Genomic DNA, 23,919 nt, shown 5'->3' on the forward strand with positions numbered 1-23,919 from the left:
CCTGCACCCTGAATATGTCCTTTACTTACATGCAACTGAGAGGTACTGTGGATGTCTTTCTGTATGCTGTGAATATATATTGCTCTGATTGGTTGATAAATAAATTACTGCTCAGCCTTTAGCTCAGGCCTACCACTGACTAGCTCTTATACTTAAACTCAGCCCATTTCTGTTAATCTAGATGTTGCCACATGTATCGCGGCTTTACCTGTGTGCCATTACATGCTGCTCCTTGGATGGTGGGCTGGTGTCTCCTGACTCAGCCTTCCTCCTCCCAGAATTCTCCTTGTCTGCTTATCCCGCCTATACTTCTTACCCGGCTACTGGCCAATCAGCATTTCATTTATCAACCAATCAGAGCTACACATTCACAGCATTATGATAAAAGGTAAATTAGATATTAAACTATAGACCTACAAATAAGATCGATAGAATATTTTCTTTAATTTTGCCAAATACAAATAGACTAGATACTATAACTATAATTTTTTTTTTTTTTTTTTTTTTTTTTTTTTTTTTTTTTGGTTTTTCAAGACAGGGTTTCTCTGTGTAGCTTTGCGCCTTTCCTGGAACTCACTTAGTAGCCCAGGCTGGCCTCAAACTCACAGAGATCCGCCTGGCTCTGCCTCCCAAGTGCTGGGATTAAAGGCGTGCGCCACCACCGCCCGGCTTATAATTCTTCTTGATAGCTGTTTTGTTATATGTAATTTTACTATGTTGAAGTTAAAACCTTCCTTTTAAATAGAAAGAAAAGGGGAAATGATGGGTGACATCGTTCTTTATGCTGCACACAGGTAAAGCCACAGAACACGTGGCAACATATAGATTAACAAAAATGGGCTGAGTTTAAGTATAGGAGGTAGTCACTGGTAGGCCTGAGCTAATGGGACACAGAAAAATTTCCAGCTACAGAGAGGTGTAACTGCATTGAGCTTTCATTTGAGCACATCACGCAACTGAAGTAAAAGTCAGTGATCCAGCAAATGAGTTCAGATGAGCTTTCATGGAACACTGTGCTGTGTGTCAAAGATTTGGCTGACCAAGAATTTAACAGGAGAATGTTCCCTCTATTGGATGAAACATAGGGAACCACAGAAACTGGAATGTGTGGTATTCCTGAGTTATCAAGAGAAAGAAGAATATTCCAGGTACCTCCAAACCTCCAAATGACTTTCTAACTCATAGGCCCCGGATGCTATTAAAGAATACAGCCCTTTCTCCTCCAATCGGGAATTTTCTCCCTCTTCCCTATATCTACCTAAGTCATCTCTTACCTCTCTGTGTCTTCCATTTCCTGGAGTGACGGTTAAAATTCAAGCAAGTAAGTGCTGAGCTTTCTGGGTCAGGCCAGTGGTATTTTTGTTGTTGTTGTTGCTGCTGTTCTTATCTGCTGTGGTTTTGCTTTGTTCTGTTTTGTTTGTTTGTTTTGTTTTACTATTGCCTTCAATAAGAAAGAGGCTGCTGCAGGTAGGTGTGGCCTGACTAGGCCCAGACCCAAAGCTTAATATTCCCTGTGTTGGTTTAGTGAGAGTGGTCCCTATATGTTTGAATACTTGCTCCCTAGTTGGTGGAGCTGTTTGGAAAGGACGAGGAGGTGTGGCCTTGTTAGAGTCCATTTGGCCTTGTTGGAGGAGATGTGTCACTAGGGTGGGCTTTGCAGTTTTAAGAGTCTAGGCCCTTCCCACTTAGCTCCCTCTGTTTCATGATTGTGGTCTTAGGATGTGAGTTCTCAGGGACTGCTCCATCACCAGTCCCGCTTGCCTGCTGCCATGCTCCCTGGCATGATGTTCATGGACTCTAACTGGGAGCCCCAAACATATGCTTTGTTTTATAAGTTGCTTTGGTCACGGTGTTTTTACCCCAGCAACAGAAACCGAACCAGGACACGTGACCTCCACAAAGTGAACCTTCCCTTGCATCACGAGTTCGCTGACAGCACTTTGCTGACAGACACTTTCTCTGGAATCGTGGGATACCGTGGGATACCGTTTTCTCAATAAAACCTACATTTTGAGTGTTTATAGTCAGCTTGGTAAAAGCATCCCAGCTATCACACTCCTAGACAAATATGGAGGCTGATGGATGCTGTTCTGGTGGAAGATCCACCTCAACTCCCCTCCCCCATCTCTTTCCCCAAACCCACCCCTTCCAAGCCTGCCAAACACAGGTCCTCCCCGAGAGAGGCTCAAGACCACTCCCATAGGGTATTTAAGCTGCATTCCAGAAAAGAGACACATGGGGGGGGGGGCAGAGAATCACCCGGGAACTCTTTACCCATTAAACTGGGCCTTTTCTAATTCAGTCTGATTCGGTCTGATTTGGATTGTTGCATCAGCAGAGAAGCTTATCAGGGTGCAAAAACCTTATCAGATGCAAGCAACACTATAATTATAAGACACAGCATGATGTTCTTGGAAGGCTTGTGCTAGATCTGCTCACCTCCCCCATGTTCTTCCTGAAGGCCCCTGACCCCCAGCACCACACAGGGTCCACCCCTTCCCCCTGACACTGCCTCAGTACCTTACCCTAGCCATCACCCAGCCTGTTCTTTTCTGCTCTTTCCTTTATCTGGCTTTCTTAAGTTTGAATTCACCATTCAACACTTGTATTAGTCTTATTTGATCATATTCCCTGTATTCTGCTCAGCTGAGACAATGGGCCACTGTCCACCACAGATAGGACCTCAGAATGGGAAGAGGCACCCTCTTGGAAAAAACTCCTCCTTTACAGGATATCAGAATGAAGAAAGGCTACAGTTCCTCGTTCTCACTGGTGAAGGTGTTGGCAATGAAGGGCTTTTATATTATGGGCCATGGGCAATGTCACTTTCCAAACTTTCTACTGTTTTATCACCATCCTTTTTCCCACAGAATGATCACCTGCAAACGTCCATGAAGGGTGACTAGACAGGAAGTGAGCAGGAGCCTCAGCAAAGGATTTAAACTCACCCTCACCTCAATGCTGGCTTGCATGTGTCTCAGGGTAGCCCCTCTGTGTGTGATTCAAACCCAACCAGAATCCTCTTACCATCATTCCCATCATAGCCAGAAGCATGCTACTTCTATATAATCAGAGCAGAAAATGGAAGCAAGGTGTTCTGATGAGTCAAGGACTTTTCACCAGGTCACCAATAAGAATTCTGTCTATAGCCTGAACCTAGCTTCAACTCAGGGAAGAGTTCAGGGAAGGATCCTTCAGTAGATCCAGGGTCAGAAGATATCAGGAAACAGTTGTTCAGCAGCACGTTCGAACAGGTCTATATTTATCACATCTACAGTCAATGCTATACATTGCCTCTCAGTGTCAAAACAGTATGCTTGCAAATGCATCCATATCTTCAGCAGGACAAATGCAGAATGGATGGATGCACACTTCACTGCACAGCTCCTGACGTGAGTTGATTAGGCTCAGTAACCGTTATTAAGTGGGTTGCTTTAATCATTTGTAATGCTCTATGCTCCTTGTACTAAACTCCAGGGCTAGTTCTCAAGTGTTGGGGTCTGACTTTCCCCTCAGTTTTGGGGTAATACAAAGTATGTGCCTGGCCTAGTATAACTTCCCTTCAAAATAAAGACAATAATGGTAGATGTGAACATTCTTGGGGCCCTTTTCAAAGTAGAAAGTTTTGAACATCTTATTTTTTTAATGTTCTAGATGAAACTTACAGTCAAATCAAATTCTTATTTTTCCACTGCCAGACAACCAAACAGATTGGTGCCTTGTGTCAGTCATCATCAGAGAGGCTTCCTCCAGGAGCAGATGGGAGCAGGTATGGAGACCCACAGCCAGACATGCAGAGAGAGAGAGAGCCTAAATTGGAGATCTCCTTCGGGTCCTTCCCCTTGGAGCTCAGGAAATCCATGGAAGATGGGGCAGAAAATTCGTAGGAGTCAGAGGGATGGAGGACACGAGAAGATGACCCCCTGTTTCAACTAAGTAGGGTTCAGATGGGCTCACAGAGACTGAAGGGGCAAGCACAGGACCTGCGGGTTGTCTGCATTTGTGTTATGGCTGTTCGCCAGGGGTTTTTGTGGGACTCCTAACTGTGGGAGTGGGTGTGTCTCTGACTCTTTCTCCTGCTCTTGGGACTCTTTTCCTTCTCTTGAGTTGCCTTGCCCAGCCTCCGTGTGAGGGCTTTTGCCTTGTCTTATCGCATTTTGTTTTGTCGTGTTTGGTCACTGTCTCTTAGAGGCCTGCTCTTTTCTGTTGGGAGGTGGAGGGGGAAGCAGGGTTGTGGGGAGAGGGAGGTGGCAGGGAGCTGAAGGAGCAGAAAGAGGGTAAACCATGGTTGTATTGTATGAGAGAAGAATATATTTTCAATTAAAAAATTAAAATAAGGGGGGCAGGAGGGGGGAGGACAGGGGAATCTGTGACTGATATATAAAATTAAATTAAATTATAAAATAAAAAATTTTTTTAAAAAGAAAAAAAATTAAAATAATAATAATAAAATTTTCCTCTTTCCTTCAAAACACTAGTTGTCAGCACTGTCTATCTAAATCACATTAATACAAAATATAGAGTTCTTTTTTTATCATTTTTTAATGAAAAACTCCTACCTTCTCTGAAATCAAGACAAACACAAGGCCAATGGAAAAAACTGTTCAGAGTTTCCAAAGAGGGCAGTGAAGGTCTCTTCTTGGGAAGCTGAGGCCTAGACATACAACTGGCAATGGGGAGGAACAGGAAACAGTGGCCAGGACGAGAAGGAAGTAACGGCACACGCAGCAGAGGCCGCGGGTTGCATTCACGTGTGAGGCGGTTTCAGTCACCCCGAGTGTACTTTCCAGTCATCGGATACCACCGGCAAACAAACTCGCTCTACTTGACTGGGAGTCAGCTGCGCCTGGGTTTCCTTAAACAGCTGGGCAGAGGTCGACCCCTGACACTCATGTTTAGGTTTGGCACCAGGCCTCCCAAACAACAAAGCAGGTGACATTCCACAAATGCACGCTTCTAATAAATCACTCTGTCACTTAGCCGGTAACATTTACATCTCCTCCTTCCAACTCCTAATTGGCTAATCAGTCGCAAGTCCAAATTACATGGTACCGAAGGCAATAAAAAACATAAGTGCGTAAACAGCAACACAATGAGCCATTGTGATGTCAACTTTACCCTGCTGAAACATGCTATTTCTGTTTGGGGAAAGAAAGACTTCATAATGAGACCACTTTTATGAAGGCCCTAATCAAGTAAAACCGAAGAACACAATATTTAGTTTAGGGTACATAATATTTTAAAGAGGATTAAATCTTAGGGTGGTAGTGACTTCAAGCAGGAAGCAAAAAGATTGGCCAAGAAGGAAAGGTGTGTGTGTGTGTGTGTGTGTGTGTGTGTGTGAAATAATTTATGTATGTGCCACACACTGTTTCATCCATTAATCTATGATTAAATATTTTTCAATCCCCCTCTTGCTTATAATGTGCAGGCAATTGGAGACAGAAACCAGGAATTCAGAAGGTGAGCATGGCCAGCTCCTGTTCTGCAGAGGGAGAAACATGCTGATCTATCACCTTTTCTAGCCGGAACACTGTTGGGGGCTTTGTAGGACTAGAAGTAAGTTAAAAAGAACTGCTAATATTCACCACTAAACACTCAGTCAAAACGAGATGTGCCTATATTAAAGTGGAATAAAAAATATATGTGGATCTTGCTCCTAAATGATAACTTAAAAAGAAAAGTGAATTTTTATTAATCAAAAAAATTTCACCAAAATATCTCCAAGATAACTTGGACATTTTTAAAAATCATGTGCTTCGGCTTATACATGAAGATTTTTCTCTAATCTTGGGTCATTTCCCAAAAATGACTGGATCATTTTCCATTATCTAGTAGCTATCCGACTGAATTAAAATGTTTAAGAGCTGTATATTATTGCTGGGGTGTTTATAATTTTAGTGCAGTTTTAAAGATAAGATTGCCACTAGGGGAAATAAAGATGCTAATGAAAATTCAATTAGACCTTAAGGACAGGGTTGCATAACAAAGTCTCGGACACTGGTGGTATCCATTTAGATGAAGAACAATGAGGGAGACATGGTTTGGGGAAGAAGTCAAGAACTTGTTTTAGTATAAATTTTAAAAGAAGACAGCTGTACAGAGGAGCAGTGGCTTAGGAGAGACGGGGGCACCAAGTTTCACTTTGGAGGACCGTCATCACTGAGGGAGCCTTTCAAGCCAGGATACAAAATGAACTCCCTGAGGCATGAATGTGGTCTGGAAAGGCAGGACATCTAGGAATAATTCCTGGGGAATTCAACACTGAGGATGAAGAAGAGGAAGAGAATACAATTGGGAGGAATAGAACAAGAAACTGCCACAGTGGTGAGACAGTACCCAAAACAACAGGGATCCCCAGAGGTCAGTTCTGTGGTAGTGCTGCAAGGAGGTGACCAACTGACCCAAATATTTCTGGGAGCTTAAGTTACACAAGGATACTATTAGCTGATCTGGTGGTCAGGAGTGGCCTTCGTTAGAGCTGATTCCTTGGAATGGGGTGTTTTTTAACAGATAATGGGGGAAGAGGAAGCTGAAACCCAGAGTTCCAATTTTAGCTTTCAAGTTTTGCTGAAAACACACCCAGAGAAACTGGGTGGAATTCGGCAATTCAAGATGAAAAACAAATTTTATTTTGTTGTGTTTAAGATGACAGATGGCACAGCTTGTTTGTATGCTGGTGGAAACGGGAGAGTCAAAGTGGAAAACTGTACCACAGGGAAGGGAAAAGAGATATCCTGTGTCATGCAATATTCAGAAGGCAAGAGGTTTTGAAGTCGAGTGTGTCCACAGGCAAGTTGAGCATCGTGAAAGGAGGGGTCGATAGACAGCTTCAAGTAAAGGTAAGAGGAGAGATTGGTGAGTGGCAGACATGCACGTTCCTTCTGGTTGATTTTATTCTTTCACCGAGACAAGAACACAATCATTGTGCTCACTGACTTAAAATTGTTATCTGGGTGTCAATAAGTGACAGCCTATCCCCCAACAGAACATCTATAACACAACCCCTACACCTAAGGCTCAAGGAAACACCATCAAAGAGTAAAGAGAAAGACTGGAAGAGCCAGAGGACCAGGGCGCCTGCTGTGTGCTAGTTTCTTATGGAGAAGACAGGGATGTTGCCCCCATGAGGTCTTGACAATATGGCTGCCTACAAGAAACCTTCCAAGATCACACTAGTCCACACACCAACATCAATGCAGGAAATTTTCAGAAAGCCTCGTGCTTAGATGAAGAGCTACAGGCAGTGAGTGATTGCTAAGGAAGGGAGAACCAGGTTTCTTGGTTGGTGTGTTGGTTGCCTGGCTGACTGGTTAGTTAGTTTATCCAAGGACAAGACCCTAATCCCAAGTAGTCAACTCTAAACATATGCAAATAAGGGCAAAACTAACTGTAATAAATAAGGGATAAATACACATGCAAATATATACATACATAACACACACACATACATACATAACACACACATATATACATAACACACACATATATACATAACACACACACACACACACACACACACACACACACACACATATATATATATATAGAGAGAGGGGGGGTTCTTGAACTCAAAAAGGAATTGGGGAGACATCGGAGAAATTAAAGAAAGTGTGTGAATGGTGCAAATACATTGTACTCATGTATGAAATCCTTAAATAAATAGATAAATAAATACAGTTATCTGGGGAACTAAGCACATGGGGAAGAGGAGAGATAGATGCCCAAGAGTCTAGGACTGAGAAAATTGGTGAAAAGCATTCTGCCTAGAAGCATGTTATGTACCACTTGAGATCTGTAGTCATAACTGCCCAGCCACACCAAGAAGAATCCTCCTGTGACTTTCTTTAATATGGTTGTGCTGCTTGGATAGCCATGACTAGAGGAGAAGTAGAGTTCACACAAGAGTACTGATCTCCCAAGTAGAAAAGACTGAGGATTGAAAAGAATGAGTGCTTAAAGATATGCAAGCATGTACTTAGAAAGTTAGAATGTGGGCTACATGCATTGTATCAGATAATGAGGAAACAGTACATACAGGATTGTGAATGGTGGAGGGAAACAGATGACAAGGAGACCAAAATGCCAAGGAGTTTATCTGGGAGGTATGCTCCTGACAGAATAAATCTCACCTTTCCTTTGTGGTCTACAGCTTCTGAAATAGTACACTGTAATACGAATTGGTAAACGGTCTCATTAATAAAAAACCAGGAGCCAGATATTGGGGTTAAAACCAAGAGATCAGAAAAACAGAAAGAAGCCAGCCATGTCTCACCACTTGGAGATCCTCAGCCAAAGAGCGCTGCTTCCTGTATACCCACGCCTATATGCCTTTCTGTTCTGCCATCTCATTTCCTCTCTCCGCCCAACTACATCACCTTCCTCTTCCTGCCCATCTCTGTCACTTCCTGTCTGTCTGTACAGACCTCCAGACCTTTATGGTTAGTGCTGTGATTAAAGTTATGTATACCACCATGCCTGGCTCTGTTCCCATTGTGGCCTTGAACTCACGGAGATCCAGATGGATCTCTGCCTTCCAAGTGATAGGATTAAAGGTATGTGCTACCATTGCCTGACCTCTATGTTTACTTTAGTGGCTGGCTTTTTCCTCTGATCCTCAGATAAACCTTATTGGAGTACACAGATAAAACATCACCACAGTATGTTACATTTCTATTTGTGTTTCAGGATAATAGGGCACTTTTTTTTAAAACTAATTTTTTTTCCACCAGGCATGGTGGTACACACCTTTAATCCCACCAGAGGATTAAAGATGAGGCAGAGGCAGGAGGATCTCTGTGAATGTGAGGACAGCTTGGTCCACACAGTGAGCTCCAGACCAGCCAGAACTACATAGTTAGACCCTGTCTCAAAGCATGCATGCACATGCACAACATACACTTTTTCATACAATATATTTTGAACAAGTTTTCCCCCTCCCCCAACTCCTCCAAGATCCTCCCCACCTCCCTACCTACCCAACTTCATGTTCTAACTAAGGACACTTTTAATATATCAAATTAGGTCATAACATAACGGCTTTGTAGGGGAAACAGAAATTGGTTCCAATAAGGTCACAGTCAAACTATTCATTTAAATCTTGATATTATGTGAAAAATTCAATATACCCAAAGAAAAATATCATTTAAAATTATCATGTGTGGCTGGTCTCCAATTAAAAACATTAAATAAGAATAAAACAACTGAGTTACAGCTCCCATGAACACATATGTTGGCTGTTGCCATATCTGGTAGACAACAATATCTGAATTGAAAGACACACTTTTCTCTTTTGATATTAGTTTTCAAAGACATGGAAGTCATTAAGAAACTACTCATCAACAGTTAACTCCTAGCATCTACCTACTGCCCTGATCAGCATGGCTCTCTGGTACTGGACAAAAGTGAAACCTGAGTGGAACTCATGTCGTGGGGTTTGAAGGCTAAATCTCCTGTGTGACGACGACAATAATACAAACTTCTTTAACTTTTCTTCCTCCTTGTTATTCAAAACCGCAAATCATGCTTTTTGTTTTTAAATGGTATTTTTTATTTATTCTTCGAAATTTTTATGTATGTATACAATGTTTCTTAATCAGATCCAATCTCCATTTACCCTTCCTACTTTCCTTTATATATGTAATTTTTAAATGTGCATGTATATCTACCCATATCTATACCTACTGATCTAAGATACCTTACTAGAGAGCCTGTGCATTTAATCTCTCTACCTTTCCTCGATATTACCTTAGTTATACTATTAGTCTCTAATATTAGTCCTGAAATGACCACAATCATTGCAACTCTTGGCTCTTGTGCCTGACCACATAAATAACAATCAGGATGATATACTAGAAAGCACTGAATTACACAGTTAGGTTATGCAATTTAGCCGACATTATCTCATTTAATACTCGCAACAACCCTATATGATGGGTATTATTATTATTCCTCCATAATAAGTGACACAGACAAACAAATGAAACAGAAGCATTTGGCCCTACAGGAGGGAATTTGTCCAGACCAGAGAGTTGATAGATGGAAAAGCCAATACTGAACCTCACTCTGACTCGCTCATCTCTTATGCTATATAATATGATAGACACATAGTATCACTAATATTAATGGGCTCATACAAAATACATTAATTGCTCCAATAAATTGGTGGCATAAATGCTGAGAGATCATGTTTATCATTATCCATTTATATTCAGCTTTAAAGAAATGGCTGGTGAAACAGACATGCTCTTTCAGAGCACCCAGTGAGCTCTAAGTTAGCCACCGACCTCTGAAAATATCCGTGGTAGGAAATTTGAATTTGGGATGCTTTCCTGTAGTTACTGATAGATATCACTGAGCAGCCTCAGGAAGCTCACCCTCCTCCGGCTTTCCTTCAGGCTTACCCAGCGAGGAACACTGACAGGAGACTGCACAGAGGAGGGAACAGAAAGTCGGGCTTGTACTAGTGACTTTTCTGTCGCTGTGACATAATACCACGACCAAAGTGTCTTTAGGAAGAAAGGGTTCCTTGTGACTTACAGTTCCAGAGGGATAAAGTCCATAGTGGATGGAGAAGGTTGGGCAGCAGGAGCAGAAAGCATAGCAATATTTCATCACACATACAAAAGCAGAGAAAGAGAAAACAGGAAGTGGAGGCGGGGCTATAAACCTTCCAAGTTCACTCCCAGCCCCAGTGATGTACTTCCCTCCAGCACGGTCCTGCCAACTAAAGACTCCATAATCTCCAGTGCCACCGACAGGAGACCAAATATTCAAATACCTGAGCCGATGGGGGGCATTTTCTCTTCAAAGCACCCCAGGGCCTTTGCTGTCCTCACTCAATTCCTAAAGGGACCCGACGCCATGGGTGAACACACAGGTTGCTGCTGCATGTCTAGCAGTGGTAACCTGCCCCCAATTTCTAGCTTGCAAGGGTTATGCTATCTGATAAACTCTATGCCCTGTCTACACAGGGGAATATTTCCTTAACTACACTTGTTCCAATTACTTAACTTGTCGTGTTGCAAAAATCCTGTGCAGATATAGAAGGGATCTGCTTGACCAAGGAATATGCCATAGTGTTTTGAAAAGAATATCTACATGTATGTGGGGGTGAGGTGGGAGGGGGTGCTTGAGCACATGGAGGCTGGAGGTCAACTTTGGGTGCCATCTGTCATTCTTCATTAGCCATCTCTCTAGTTTTTAAGATACGTTCTCCAATTGGCCTGAGGCTCACCGATCAATTTAGATTGGCTAGCCAGGGAGCCAAGGGGTATCGGCCCATGTCCGCCTCTCCAGCGCTGAGATACCAGTCATCGCCACCATGCCCGTCACTTTTAAGTGAGTTCTGGGAGCTGAAACTCAGGTCCTCATGTTTGTGCATCAAGTAAAGACGGACTGGGCCACTCCTTGTATGCTTTCTAACAAGAGCAAGGATGTGCAAGAGTATTCCAGAAAAGGGATGTGTCATGGTACAGCAACGATACTTTCATCAGACTCCTCAGGTCGAAGAGCCAACTTTTTCAAATTGGACCTCATAAATCACTCACGACTGTGCTAAACACAACTGTAATGGAAGTTGAACGGAATGCACAAGCAGACACATGGTGGCCATACACAGAGAGAGCCATTCTAATCTCTTCAGCCATGTTGCTTCTCTACTAATTAGGCTCAGGACATGAAGATTTATGTTTGGCTCACGTATTTATGAGCCCCAAACCAAATGGAGCTAATAGCCCTGCATTTTATAAACTCGGAGTCCAAGACAGCTAGTCACTTACATTTATGAGCTATGTGGTGAGAGGTTTGCAGTGAGTGCCTGGACAGGAAACGGCAAGGCTGACGCGCCTTGAGTGATTGTTGGCATTTTGTACTGCAGATACTCTACTCTAGAGGCCTAACGGGGGTGTAGACAAACCTTTGCTCTGGTATTGGAAGGATTGCGAAGTCATCCAAAGTTACGGCACCCTCTTAATGACTCAGTATTGCTAGTCTGTGTCTAAGAATTCATCCCAAGACAATAATCACAGATGTGCATAAGATTCATCTATTCATACATTTGCTAGGACAATCAGTAGACACACCCACATGAAGGAATATGCACTTATTTAAATGTATAATGGCATGGGGAAATGTTTACAAAACATTTTGCTTAAGAACCAGGTATTAAAACCATATGCAGGTTACTTCTGAAGCCAGTCCAAATAGAGAAAGCTGCTGTGACCTGTCATTCCAAGCAATCACTAAAAACTGAACAGAACACGAAAATCAGCTCTCAGAGAAGTTTGGAAACTGCACAGTGGAAGGGAGATTGGACGCTAACACGGCTATGAATAAGGAGCACAAGATGAGCTCCAAGGCCTTGTAAGTCTCCTCTGTTCCCCAGCTGTGAGCTGAGGGCAGGCTGACTCCAGTAACTATATAGCAAGCACGGACAGCAGAAACTCCCAGAAAACCCTTCTCCTCAGCTAGAGGACTAGCGAGACATCTGTGTCCTAGAAATGAGGAGTCCACCTCTCTGCTCCCTCCCCACTTCAGCATAACTATCTACTCCCCTTCCCCAGTCACCACATCCAATAAAACCTTTACTCTGTACTAATACAGTGGAAAAAAAGAATTTGTCCCAAGAAAATTAGCCACACGGTAGATTATGAGAGAGGGTGTATTTTATCTCTTGCTTTTTCACTATGAAGGCACACCCCAGTTGTGTGCACTGCATGACAGCATGGGAGGCAAAAAGTCGAGAAGACTCCATCCTCTGAGACAGGGGGAGCATGACACAGAGCACATGATGGACGTGTCTGGAAGGAAAGGCTGAAGAATGTGAGGACGCAAGCACAGAAGAACTGACATCATTCCCAGACACGAACAGAGAAGAACCAGAGACACGGAGTGGTGGCTTCAAAACAGGAAACAGCACCTAAGTCAGTGTTCAGGTCCAGGCTAACCCGAGTAGTGCAAGAGCCTGTCAGCCTCCAAAAGCAGAGAGAATTTCCACACTGGAAATTCTGTGGACACCAAAAGCCTCCGTGAGACAGAACATGAAACTGGAACCCAAACAGGATGATTTGGTTTGCTAAAACAAACTAATGAATGAATATTTCCATACAACTTTGAAATGGCCCAGAATCTCACACAAATAATTTTTTTAAAAGGTCAGGGTATTAAACCAAAAACCTTGATGTACACAAATACACAGAAAAACAACAACAACAATAACACACACACACACACACACACATTTAAATCAACAGATGCTAAATCAAAGTTGGTTCAGACATTGGAATAACAAGGCAAGGAGTGTAAGGCAATTCTTTGGAACTCTTCTTTAAGGTCAATGTGAACACTGTTGAAATGGATGAGAAGTAGAAAGGTATTTCCAGGCAACAGCAACTGTAAAAAGGAACCAGATGGTCATTTCATATCTAAAACATACATTATCTGTTCTGGATGAGTTTATTGTCAACTTGACACAACCTTGATTGTCTGGGAAGGGGAGCTACAATGCAAAAATGCCTCCAATCCAGATTGCCCAGAGGCAAATCTGTAGGGCACTTTCTTGATTAATGACTGATGTGGTGTCTTAGGGTTTCTATGGCTGCAACCAAACACTATAATGAAAAAGCAAGTTGGGGAGAAAAGGGTTTATTTGGCTTACACTTCCAGACCATAGTCCATCATTGGAGGAAGTCAGGATAGGAACTCAGGCAGGGCTAGATCCTGGAGGCAGGAGCAGATGCAGAGGCCATGGAGGGGGAGCTGCTTACTGGCTTGCTTTCCCTGGCTTCCTCAGTCTGCTTTCTCAAAGAACCAGGGACCACCAGCCCAATAGGCTGGGTCCTCCCGCATTGATCACTAATTGAGAAAATGCCTTACAGCTGGATCTTATGGAAGCATTTCCTCAGCTGAGGCTCCTTCCTCTCTGATGACTGTAGCTTCCATCAAGTTGGCAAACAAAACCAGCCGGTACACGGGAGCAGGCCCAGCTCACTGTGAGCAGTACCGCCCCTGGGTCTTGGATGATATAAGAAACCAGGCTGAGCAAACCGTGAGGCACAAGCCAGTAAACAGTGTTCTGCCATGTCTTCCACTTCAATTCATGCTCCCAGGATCCTATCTTAAGTTCCTTCCCTGACTTCTCTCCCTGTCAGAGTATGACCTGAGAGTTGTAAGGTAAAATAAACCCTTTCCTACCCAAGTTGGTTTTGGTCAGGGTATTTTATCACAGCAATAGAAATCCTAAATAAGACAATATTCATTTTTTTGAAAAACTAAATGGATGTGTTCAGTAGAAGAAAATGGGTGATAGACGAATCAGTGACTCCGAAGCTAAATTATGCAACCCCCCCCCAAAAATGAAAAAAGGTGACAACTTATTAAACTGTAACACAACAATCAAAAGGCCAGAGTCCAAGAGAAAGAAATGAATGAAGAGGTGCAGAAAAAAATATCTGAAGAAATAATGGATGAAAATTTCCCCAGCATTTGGGAGGCAAGCAGGCAGAACTCTGTCGGTTCAAGGCCAGCCTGGTCTACATCGTGAGTTCCCAGACAGCCAAAGCTACATAGTGAGGCCCTGTCTCAGGGAAAAAGAAGAAGGAGAAGGAAGAGGAAGAGAAAGAGGAGGAAGAGGAAGAGGAAGAAGAAGATTATTTGAGTAAAAAGGGTAAAATTAACAAACGAACAATAAAACCTATCATTGCAAATGCCACACCATCCAGAAATTAGCTCTTGCACATTTATGAAAAAGAAATGAAAGCTCATGATCACAAAAAGAAACCTGATCATTAATATCCATAGCACCTTTATTTATAATAGTCCAGAGTTGAAACAGTGCTAATGTCCTTTAATGTGTGAATGGTTAAACAAGCTTGGTTACATCCATTAGCATGAAATATTGAGAATGTGTATGAGCTTCAAGAGAATTATTCTGAACTAAAGAAGGCAATTCCAAACAGTCAGAAATGTAAATAGCATTCTTAAAATAATTTTTTTTATATTATGGCAACGGAGAGCAATTTTAAGATTGCCAGTGGTCTGGGATGAAGTGGAAGATAAAGGCTACATTGAGGGATCCTTTTGAGGATGGACCTTAGATGCTTCAGAATCAGTCTCTTGGGTGAAAGATGTTATCACTGGGGAGCATTGGGTATAGCCTACTACAAAGGATCCTTCTGTGTTTCTTACAATTGTTGATAAACAGATAAAATAGAAGAGACCTCCACATACTGAAAAGGATATGCTAGAGTCTCTGCAACAAGGTGCAGCCATTCAGGAACTCACTGTGGTGCTCTCATGTCCAGCTGAATGTGTGGTTACAGTGACGGTGCCATGGCACTCGAGTACACACCTTCCACAGGGGAAAACTTACGTTCACACACAAACTGGCACACAAATGTCAACAGCAGGACTTTCCCTTGTCACTGCAAACTTGCAAGGCTCAAGTGCAATTCCATGTGTCAAAAAAAAAAAAAAAATAGACAAACTGTCCTGAGAGATAGCTCAGAGGGTAAAGGCTCTTGAAACCTAAGGATGCAAGTCTGGTGTCCTAAGTTCAGTCTGTGGAACCCACATAAAGACAGGACAAGAGACACCACAAGGTTGTCCACTAGCCAGTACGTATGTGTCATAGCACATGCACACACACACACACACACACACACACACACACACACACACTAATAAAAATAGGTTAAATAAAATTGACAAATTGTGGTACATTTAACAACATGGAACACACTATTGATACCAGGCAGCATTCATGAATTTGAAATCCATTATGGTAAATGGATTTAAAAAAAAAATAGAATCAAAAACATACAGCAGGGCTTCTCTTTTGTTTTCTAGGAAGAGGTCAGACTATAGGAAAAGAGCACAAATAACACCGTAAAGCAAATCTGTAGCTACAATTCAGGGGACCGTTTGACTCCTAAGAGCTAAAAAAAATTGAAGTTGTGTTTTAGATAGTCATGATAATAATTACAAAATTCCATTCCCTGTGGTGGGATGCCTTGCTCAGCCTTGACACAGTGGGGAGGTCCTGCCTGAAACTGGTATGCCAGACTCTGTTGACCCCCCCAAGGGAGGCCTTACCCTCTCTGAGTGGACAGGGGTGAAGTGAGGAGGAACAAGAAGGAGAGGGAGTGGGAACTGTGGTTGGTACATAAAATGAAAAAAAAAATTAAAGAAAAATTGTAGAAAACATGTGCAGATACTGATCTTGTGTTTACAATAATATACATATGATTGACAGCAAATATTAAAATACTAACATTGGTATCTGAGTAACATTTGTAATTTGAAAATAACATAAATAATTTTTTTTAATCTGGCATACATGTACCTATGTGCATACATGCATACAAACATCTGTAGTCTAAGTTTTTGTGTATTTTTGTGGGCACATAAATGTCCAAAAAAAAAAAAATAACACTGAGATGTAAAGAAATTAGGGAGAATTAAGATGGAAATACTTTCCTCCCTGTGATTTTCTGTATTTTACACATATTTCCCCTTTTTAATATTTTTTAAAGTAAAAAAAAATAATTTGTGGTCACAGATGTACATATTTTCTGCATGGGAAGGTAATATTTCCCACAACATAAAAGCCTCTCAAATGTAAATATGTCCATAGAGGAAGGCTGGCATGTCTCTGCCCCGCCCCCCAGAATATGCTCCACTCCACAATGGCGCTTGTCAAAGGGTGTGTCACCTTCAAACAGAGCCTTCTCGATACACTGGGACTCAGAGCACTGCAGGAGAGAAATGAACCCTCTAACAGTCTCCCACAGACTGCACAGAAAAAGCCCTGCTATTCCAGAACCCCAGGCAGCCAGGTTTTTCCAGGCTCGGTTGGGACACAAGAACATCTGATTCAATGTGGAAAATTGTACTATTGTTCGCGCCTCCACAGAAACACGTGACATTTCAGGGCAACACAGAAAAACAGATGAAAACCCTCAAAAGCAGTTACCAATTTTGCTAAATGTTATACCAGACAAGGGGAAATGACAAGGGTAGGGGGCAGTGTGACCTCAACCTTTGGTCACGTGACTTCCTAAGATCTCATTGCCACTCTCAGCTAAAAGAGGAAAGGGGTGAATAGATCAGGCCCCATTTCCCCTCCCCTGACCAAACAAGGCTTCTGTTCTATGCCTAATCCAAAAGGGGCCCACAAATGAGAGAGAGACAGACAGAGACAGAGAGAGGAAGGGAGGAGATTAAATGCAAAGGATTATTCACCTGATTTTCCTCCTAGATTAACAAAAAACAACCAACTATTGGATCGTTCAAGTGTACACTCACATTTAAATGCCCTCACATTTGAGTGTTTTGCAGAAAAGCAGGCAGTCACATCCTCTGTTTAATATCCAAAAGAATTAAAAACAGAAAAGAACTCTGTTCAGTGAGTAGTAAAACCCAGCGGCCTCCACATGGCACCTGGGAATTTGACTGGCAAATCTACACACCACAGTCACATAACAACATACAGAATGCCAAGATATTTTATTTCCTCTTCAGATTAAGTCATGAACTGCGGTCAAGAAAGGACTTGGTAAGTATGTAAGCGAACAGCAGACCAACTCAAATGCAAAATGTAGTTACTTAGGCATTTTCCTCTGCCGGCCTTTAACATTTTCATAAATGTCAAAAGTTCTCATGTCTAAAGCAAAGTATGTATACTCCAGGAACCTCGGCTTGATCATCTGCTCTTTGAACAGCCCAAGACCTTCTGTTTCAGAGCCTTTATTATTCTGGTCCTTCTATGGTTTTCTCAGATTCTTTTTGCAACAGATAACAGAACAGATAATGGTAACAACGTGAATGATTCTCGATTGATTCATTCACTCAGATAAAACATAAGACCTTGCCTTGGTCTTTCGTAAAATTACAAACCATCAACTTTAAGAATGTTTAATTAGCTGGGTGTGGTGGCACATGCCTTTAATCCCAGCATTGAGAAGACAGAGACAGAACTCCTTGAGTTCAAGGCCAGTTAGGGGTACACAGCAAGACTTTGTCTCAAAAACAAAGCAAACAAAAGAATGTTGAACTACAATAGTAAAGGGGGATTATCTATTATGCTACTAGTGTCCTAAATATGAGGATATGAGTGACAGCCTCGAAGAGTCAGTGCTGGGAAGAAACACCCCTGGTAGGTTGTTAAGCTTCCATTATTTCAACCCTACGGACAATAAGACATTGTAACTTTTTGTATGTCTTGGCTCCCCTGAAGATTATCCTGATATGTTTTTCAATTGTAATAACTAGCCCACCACCGATGGATAGTACCTATTCCTCTCTTCTATTTTCAAGCTATAATTTTTTGCATGTTTTAACTATATTATAGTTTAAGGTACCTTAAGCATATGTTGAAAGTATGTATAATTAATATATGCAGGCATTCCACATTAAAATACAAAACAGTGCAGCACAGAACATCATTTATCAAATTAGAACATGGGCAGGCATCAACGGATGATCTTATTAGAATGCAAATTCTGGCTGAGAGGTATTGAGGTTGGAATGTGGAATGTTTTCCATAGGCTCACATGTTTGAGCACGTGGTCTCCACCAATTGATCATGCTTTGGAAGGTTCTAGAAACTTCAGGAGGTGGAGTCTCCTTAGAGGAAATGAGTGAGCCTTGAAGTCTTGCTGCCCAGCTCCAGTCTCTGTTTCCTGATGTCAGAAGACATGTGACCCTCTCTCTACCTCACACTCCTGCCAACATGCCTTCCCCTTCATGATGGACTATATCTTCTCTCTTACACTGTACTCCGAATTAAACTGTTAGTCCCTTCAATTCCGTCGTTAGGGGTACTTTGTCACAGCCAAGGGAAAACTGCTAAAACAAAAGATGTGGCACCTGGAGCAAGCTGGTCATGCAGATCTTACCTCACACTTTGAGCACGGGAGGTAAAAGAAAGCTTTCTGCTGATGCTTGAACAAAAAGTCAGTATGAAAGTAATGAACAAAACACCGCCCTGAGAAATGAGAACTCTCAGAATGGTAAGTAACAAAACCATAGGTTTTTTTTTTAAAGGAACTTCAACATCATTACTAAGTTTCAATAATGAATATCCAGTTCATGTTTTCAAGGAGGTGGATTCTGCTGCCATTATTAGACATTCTACTGCACACATCTAAATAATGCTTGAGTGAGTCAAAACACATTAAAATTGACTTTGATGTTTTGGCGAGAGGGAGGACAAGAAAAGGATGCACATTAACTGTTTGGAAAGAGATCATTTCCACTATTCAGACACTTACTTAGAACCCATGGCTCCAAGCACTACCATGAGGGCTTAGACAACAGAGTTGCCTTTTGTTTAATTGAGGCTGCTTTTAGTCTAATTCTTTGTTTTAATTATCTTTGGGAATAATTACTATGCCAGCTGAAGAAGAACCGTGCAGTTAGTGAATACAGGCAGGAATCCAAATCATCTGAAGAAAATTCATCAGTAATAACACTAACAGGATATCCAAACAATTTATTTAATTTTTTTTCCAGCACGTTTACAATTAAGAGTAGTCCTTCTGGCTCTGTGTGTTAACACAGCAATAGCTTTTGAGAGAGTTCACAGAAAAGAAAAGGCCTACTCTTTTCCATGTCCTTGGGTCTTTAATTTCCCACTGCCTGATGTTACACATAGGAATACTCCACGAGATGAAGCAGGTAAAATCCTATGTTTCCATACAATCCAAAATTAAACAATGGTCTAATATGCATAAAGGACTAGCTAAATCACTGCGTTCAGTTGTAAGGATGCTTCCTCTACACTAGCGGCTTTCTAGCCAGGACTATTATTTTTCTATTGCTGCTAGGACAGGCTACTGACATTTTAGTGGCCTAAACTACATAAGCTTGTTATCATACAGCTGTGGAGGTCAGATTTTCCAAAACAGGTTTCACTGAGCTAAAACTCAGATGTCAGCAAACCTGTACATCCTCACAAAATGCTAGTGGGAAACCCAATTACTTGCCCCTTCCTGGCCTGAAGGTCTCCTGCACCATCTTCGTAATGGACAATGTTGCCACTCCATCCCTTACTTCAAAGGTCACATCTTCCTCTTCCTCATTTTGAATCTTCCCCTCTTTGGTCATTCTGCTTTTAAGGAGGCTGATGCGTATATAGAGCCCAGTTAATTATTCTGCATATTCCAGAAAAATGAAGGTCAGTGGTTAAGCAGCCTTAATTCCCCTCTTGTCCGGTAATTTAACACAGCCATCAATTCTAGGCTCTAAGAGGTGGAAATCTTCAGGTCCCATGCATGATTCTCCCTACCACGTCAAGGTGGTCGTTTTCCACTTACTAACCTGAATTCTCCAATAAAACTCTAGTTCTCTTACAGTCTTTCCACACTAAGAAATGCAACTCTCCAGCAAGGATAATCTATGACTACTGGTCGCAACAAGCTGTGTTTTGACTCTTGATCACAGGCTCTGAATCTACCAGAATGACTCTCCTACCCAAAGAAAGATTTGGATTAGGCCAGGATAGCCACCACCACAAAGCCTGCACCTGGATATGTGAATCCTTGTTTCCTGACTCCTGTTTGAGGAAACCGATGCTGCAGAACTAAAATCCAACTGTGGCTATCGGGGTTAGAGGCTTCGCTGCAATCCAATCCCAATAGGCCAGAAACGAGACTTTCTCAATAAAATTGTGAAAGTCAACTGCCCTCTTTGAAAATTGACCAGAATCACAAAAAATTGCCCAAGATGCTAAGAAATAAAGTTTATTCACTGTCATTTAAACACACACACACACACACACACACACACACACACACACACACACACACACGAATGTAAAATTAAATGGTAACTTTCATTAGGATTCTCTTTTTCATGCCATCACGGGGGTCGGACAGGTTGGCTGTTTGAACAGCTGTACAAAGATCCAAGGACTCTAAGCCTCTAATAGAATAACACTCTGCCTGCTTCGGGGAATATATTTTAGAAGTAGTCTCTCCTAGGAACTATTGGTTAAGGGTAGTTATTCTATTTCAATCAGTAGCCACAGAGTGGGACAAGTTTGAGTGATTGGATTAAGGCTCTAGATAAACAGAGGGCTAAAACATAGATGTGAAATGAAGTCTTAAACCTTACTTTAATACTAGACTACAAAAAAAATCCCTGTATAGTTAAGTGTTATTAAAAATAAACAAGTCCACCCATTGAATACAAAAATAGAAAGGGGGTGGCAGCCTATCACACTGACTCTCCTACTGTTTCAAGTCACGTGAAGGTTAATGGGAGGGAGACTGGTTTTTGTGAGCCTTGCTTTCTGACTCACCCTGAGCAATGCCAATGTGTAAAGCAGCGACCCTGTCTTGGGTTGACCAGCACCCCCAATTCCTACTTCTCTCACCCAGTCACCTGTATCTCTGTTCCCTGCACCAGAACCATGTGAGACAAAAGCATAGAATTCATAAAAACTACGGCTCCATCTGTGGCAGTCCTCAAATGGGCCAACTCAAGGGAAGAACTGACTCAGGAGTGAGAGGAGGCTTTAACTCTAAAGGACTCTGAAAAATCTACGCACATATTTTTTTAATGGCATGTGAGCATCGGGAACTTAAGTTCAAACACCCTTAAAAGGAGATACGATTCCTGGTGCCCTGTACATGCTCTAAAGTCTGTCTGTAGGAAACTATCAGGGCCTGACTCTGACTCTGCGATCATCTGCTGTACAAAACCATCAGGGCCTAACTGACACTGCGATCATCATCTGAACAAAACTATCAGGGCCTGACTCTGACTCTGAGATCATCTGCTGTACTGCATGTCTGGTAAAGCCAGTCTCCACTGACTAGCCAATCAGCTCACCCAGGAAGGCAATCCAGTTCATAACCATGCACCTGAAAGTCACGAGAAACTGAGAGCAAAGTCCCATCATGTGCTTCCCGTGTGGACAAACAGTAGGAAAACAGGAACACTGGCAGGGAATTCATATGTTCAGAGCGAAGTTAATTCCCAGGAGTTGAAAATCCCAACTCAGGCAACACTGGGCAGTCTTGTGCCTAAAGACAGCTGGGGAAAGGGAAGTATATCTTACATAATGCAAATAGAGAGTCTTTTGAAAGCATCCAGCTACGTTTCTATAGGCATTCTTGACCTCTGGAAAGATCTTCAAATAGGTTCAAATTTGACACAATGGGAGGTCAACAAAATCCATGCCAACTTTGTGGATGTGGCAACTTTATGTATAATCTCTGTCTGAGATTCCAGGAGTTGGTTGTATAAGTTTCTCTGTGGTTTTTAAAACTGCTTTTGTTTCCACACACTGCCCATGTTGGGTAACCTTTTAACTTGGTCTTGGTGACTTTTCACTCAGAAGTTCCAAGTCTACTTCATGTCATGACTGGACATGTGTCCACCCTCTGATTATCTATCTGCAAGAGTACTTTCAGTACCCAAAGTAGGAAAACTTTAAAATAATAATTATAGTCCCCTGCACCTGTTTAAAAGTATCACGTGTCAGCGGAAGAGATGATTGTGCAAACTCCAAACTTTCACTGTGGAAGACTGGAAGTTCTGTGCAGGGTCAGGTCGAGCCCCACCATGAACTGTTCTGTGTTTCTAGTGCAAAGGTTAGAAACAAATTGTTGACCATGGGCAGAAAAGCGCGTGCAAAGGTTTTATTGTGTGACTTCTCTCTCTCCGACGGAGGGGTTGGGGGCTTCTAAGCCATGCTCCATGAAACCAGACAATACTCTGTTTCTTGTATAAGTACTGCAAGTTTACCTTGGCAGGTGGCTCTGGAAAGCACTTCGGTGGAGAATGAACCTGAGGACACTCACGACCAAGACTGACAGACGCTTTTGGTGGCTTCCCATGTCACTTCTTAGAGGCAGAGCTGTGCCCATTTGGCTGTGTCCCCCCATCTTTTTAACCTCCCTTACCTACCAGGTAAAGGTGAGAGGGACATCCAGGCCTTTGTGGGAGCCCAGCCACAGCACACACACGCTGGTGCTTGTGTGTCACACACACACACACACACACACACACACACACACACACACAAACGGGTGTGGGCGGTGCAGGCTGGATGGGGGGGGGCGGTGAAATATCCTATGGCCTTACCAGATCAATGAAGGTCAGGAACTTCCAGCTCCCCCCGTAGGTCTGATGGGAGGGCATTTCGATGGCCTTGTAGTTGCACAGAATGGAGCAATAGGACAGCAGGATGGCCACCCGCAGCACCTGGCAGGGGACAAGCGCCATGTTCGCGCGCGGCCTGGCCCGGCGGGGCTGCTTGCTGGGCGGGCGGGCTGGTTGGTTCGCCTTGCCGGGCGCCGTGGGAACCGGGGCGCGGCGCGGCGAGGGGCGGAGCGCAGGAGGCGGGGCGCGTCCCCGGGGACGGACGCGGCTGCGAGCGAGCGCACCGGCGACCTGCGCGGGCGGGGCGGGAGTGCGGCCGACGCGGGCTGGCGGCCTGGTGTCATCTCTGGCGTCATCTGCGTCATTCTGCAGCTGCGTTCGCGGCCCGGGCCGGGCGCCCCCTAGGCGGTCCTCGAAGTCTGCTGCGGGACTGCCTAGCGGGGAGCACTGCCCGGGCGAAGGAAGATCAGCATCCCCGGGGCAGCATCCAAGGTGGTCTGGGAGATGATGCACGCTGCCACCGCACCCGCTGGGGTCAGTGCGTGTAAAGCCACACACAGCCGCCCTCCCAGTGACGCTTATTACCTAGGAGTCAGTCAAAGGATTAAAGTTGATCAGCATTTACGACTGTGAAACCCCTTATAAATTCCACGAGGCTTTATTAATGTGTTACTATGTAACAGAAGATTAAACGTGAGCTTTGAACAAGTTCTTTTAAAAACTTTTTATTACGCACGCGCTCGTGTGTGTGTGTGTGTGTGTGTGTGTGTGTGTGTGTGTGTGTGTGTGGTGTGTGTGTACATGTACCAC

At 42.9% G+C, this 23,919-nt stretch overlaps 1 protein-coding gene across 8 annotated transcripts in view; it reads right to left on the reverse strand.

Moving 5' to 3' along the window:
* The window catches only part of Aig1 (androgen induced 1), a 222,679-nt gene extending 199,247 nt beyond the window's left edge, over window positions 1–23,432 (reverse strand). For 5 of the 8 annotated variants that reach the window (XR_005090197.1, XR_005090196.1, XM_037200289.1 and 2 more), the window contains exon 1: window positions 23,092–23,330. Coding sequence is in view for 6 of the 8 variants with exons in the window: in XM_037200289.1 (XP_037056184.1) it covers window positions 23,092–23,232 (141 nt within the window). In the remaining 2 variants the exon portion in view is untranslated. Of the gene's footprint in view, window positions 1–10,539; window positions 10,638–23,091 lie in introns of those variants that run through there. The other 3 variants (XM_028861410.1, XM_037200287.1, XM_037200288.1) reach the window with 2 other exon arrangements.
* Window positions 23,433–23,919: the final 487 nt, after the last annotated feature.

Source organism: Peromyscus leucopus, chromosome 8a (genome assembly GCF_004664715.2).
Source record: "Peromyscus leucopus breed LL Stock chromosome 8a, UCI_PerLeu_2.1, whole genome shotgun sequence".
NCBI classification, from domain to species: Eukaryota; Metazoa; Chordata; class Mammalia; order Rodentia; family Cricetidae; genus Peromyscus; species Peromyscus leucopus.